Consider the following 1,758-nt stretch of genomic DNA (forward strand, 5'->3'; position numbering starts at 1 on the left):
GCTTTTTTCTTTTTGCTTATGTGGTGCTGAGGAATTGAACCCAGGGCCTCAGGCATGCAAGGCAAGCGCTCTACCACTGAGCCACCTTCCCAGCCCGCATCAAGATTTCTATTAAACAAAACAAACATCTAATTTCAGTTTTCCTTTAAAGCATTTAAAATTATCCAAATACCCAAGTCTACTGTATGCAAATATGAAAATGTATAAAACAAAGTTCAAATGATATAAAATGTGAAATAGTGATTAACAAAAAGGCAACTATGTCAGGTATCATCAGGAAAAAAAGCTGAACAATGAGACAAAAGTTTCAATGAGATCACTATAGCCCTCAATTCAATAAAATTTCTCGTCTTAAGATGAGAAAAGAAGCAGGGTACCGGTGGTTCACACCTGTAATCCTAGCTACTTAGGAGGCTGAGATCTGAGGCTCATGGTTCGAACCTAGCCGGAGCAGGCAAGTCTGTGAGACTCTTATCTCCAATTAACCACTCAAAGAAAAAAAAAAAAAGGAAGTAGTACTGTGGTTCAAATTGGTAGAGCACTAGCCCTGACCAAAAGAGCTCAGCGACAGTACCAAGTTCAAGCCCCACAACTGACCAAAAAAAAAAAGAGAAAAGGCTTAGGGAACATTAGTACCAAGGTATGGGGAAGTGAAGTCCAGGATATGCAGGGAGACTGGCAGACAGTGGGAGTATGACTGAAAAATAGATCAAAACTAATGTGCTAAATCTCCTTGAGATAGATGAAACATTACCTCCATTTTTGCATTGGACCAACGTGGAACTTCAACAACCATGTGGAACACATCCTGGAGAAACAAGGAGAAGGTAGCATAAAAATAAAGCTATTACTTAACTCTAGGACTAAATAACTGTATATTCCTATAAAATAACTAAATGTTTTTAGAAAAATTTAACAGTAATTTTTCATGAGTGAGAAACTTTAGGACCAATCTTATTAAAGTTTATTTTACCCACTGTAAGTTTTCAAGAATTACATTTAGCTAGTACCACACCACTTCTTAGATATAAAAATGAAAGATCTGTATAGGAGTTAAGTTTTCAGCAATACTCTCAAGATTCACAAGGTGGAGCTGTTATAACATGAAAGATTAGGAGCTGTTTGAACTTGAAAAATTAACTGTAGAGTAGATCAATAGGAAACCAAGGAGTTTTTCTTTGGGTTTGGTTCTTTGGGGATAAGGTCATAACATAGCTCAGTATGCTTTGAATTAACTATGTAGCTCAGGCTGGTCTCAAACTCTTCCTGCCTTGACCTCTTGAGTGCTGTTGTTCTAGTCATGTGCCACGATGCCAGGCTTTTTCAGGTCTCCTTTAATCAACCTGGTTTCAAATGCTAAGTTCACTCTTGGGTTTTATTTTTCCTACTGTCCTGGATCTCATGAATGCTAAGCTATTACTCAACCACTGAGCTCCGTTCCCAGTTCTCAATCCTAGATTTAGTACCATCTTAATACCTACTGTTTGGTCATTCCATTGGTAATCCCCATTTGGCTACCCAAGACTGTTCTTTTCATCTTTCACCATGCTTTGGATTCTGTATGGCTGCTCTGATTAAAAAAAAAAAAGAAAAGAAAAGAGGGCTGAGGAGGTGGCTCAGTGGTAGAGTGCTTGCCTTGCATGCATGAGGCCCTGGGTTTGATTCCTCAGCACCATAAACAAAAAGAAAAAAGCCGGAAGTGGTGTTGTGGCTCAAGTGGTAGAGCACTAACCTTGAGCTGAAGAGCTGAGGGATAGC

At 39.0% G+C, this 1,758-nt stretch overlaps 1 protein-coding gene across 1 annotated transcript in view; it reads right to left on the reverse strand.

Moving 5' to 3' along the window:
* Window positions 1–1,758, reverse strand: part of Ppa1 (pyrophosphatase (inorganic) 1) — a 28,822-nt gene that overhangs the window by 19,301 nt on the left and 7,763 nt on the right. Inside the window, exon 3 of the mRNA XM_013017061.1 lies at window positions 725–808. Coding sequence (XP_012872515.1) covers window positions 725–808 — 84 coding nt within the window. The remainder of the gene's footprint in view (window positions 1–724; window positions 809–1,758) is intronic.

This window comes from Dipodomys ordii, unplaced genomic scaffold, assembly GCF_000151885.1.
Source record: "Dipodomys ordii isolate 6190 unplaced genomic scaffold, Dord_2.0 Scaffold34, whole genome shotgun sequence".
Classification (NCBI taxonomy): domain Eukaryota; kingdom Metazoa; phylum Chordata; class Mammalia; order Rodentia; family Heteromyidae; genus Dipodomys; species Dipodomys ordii.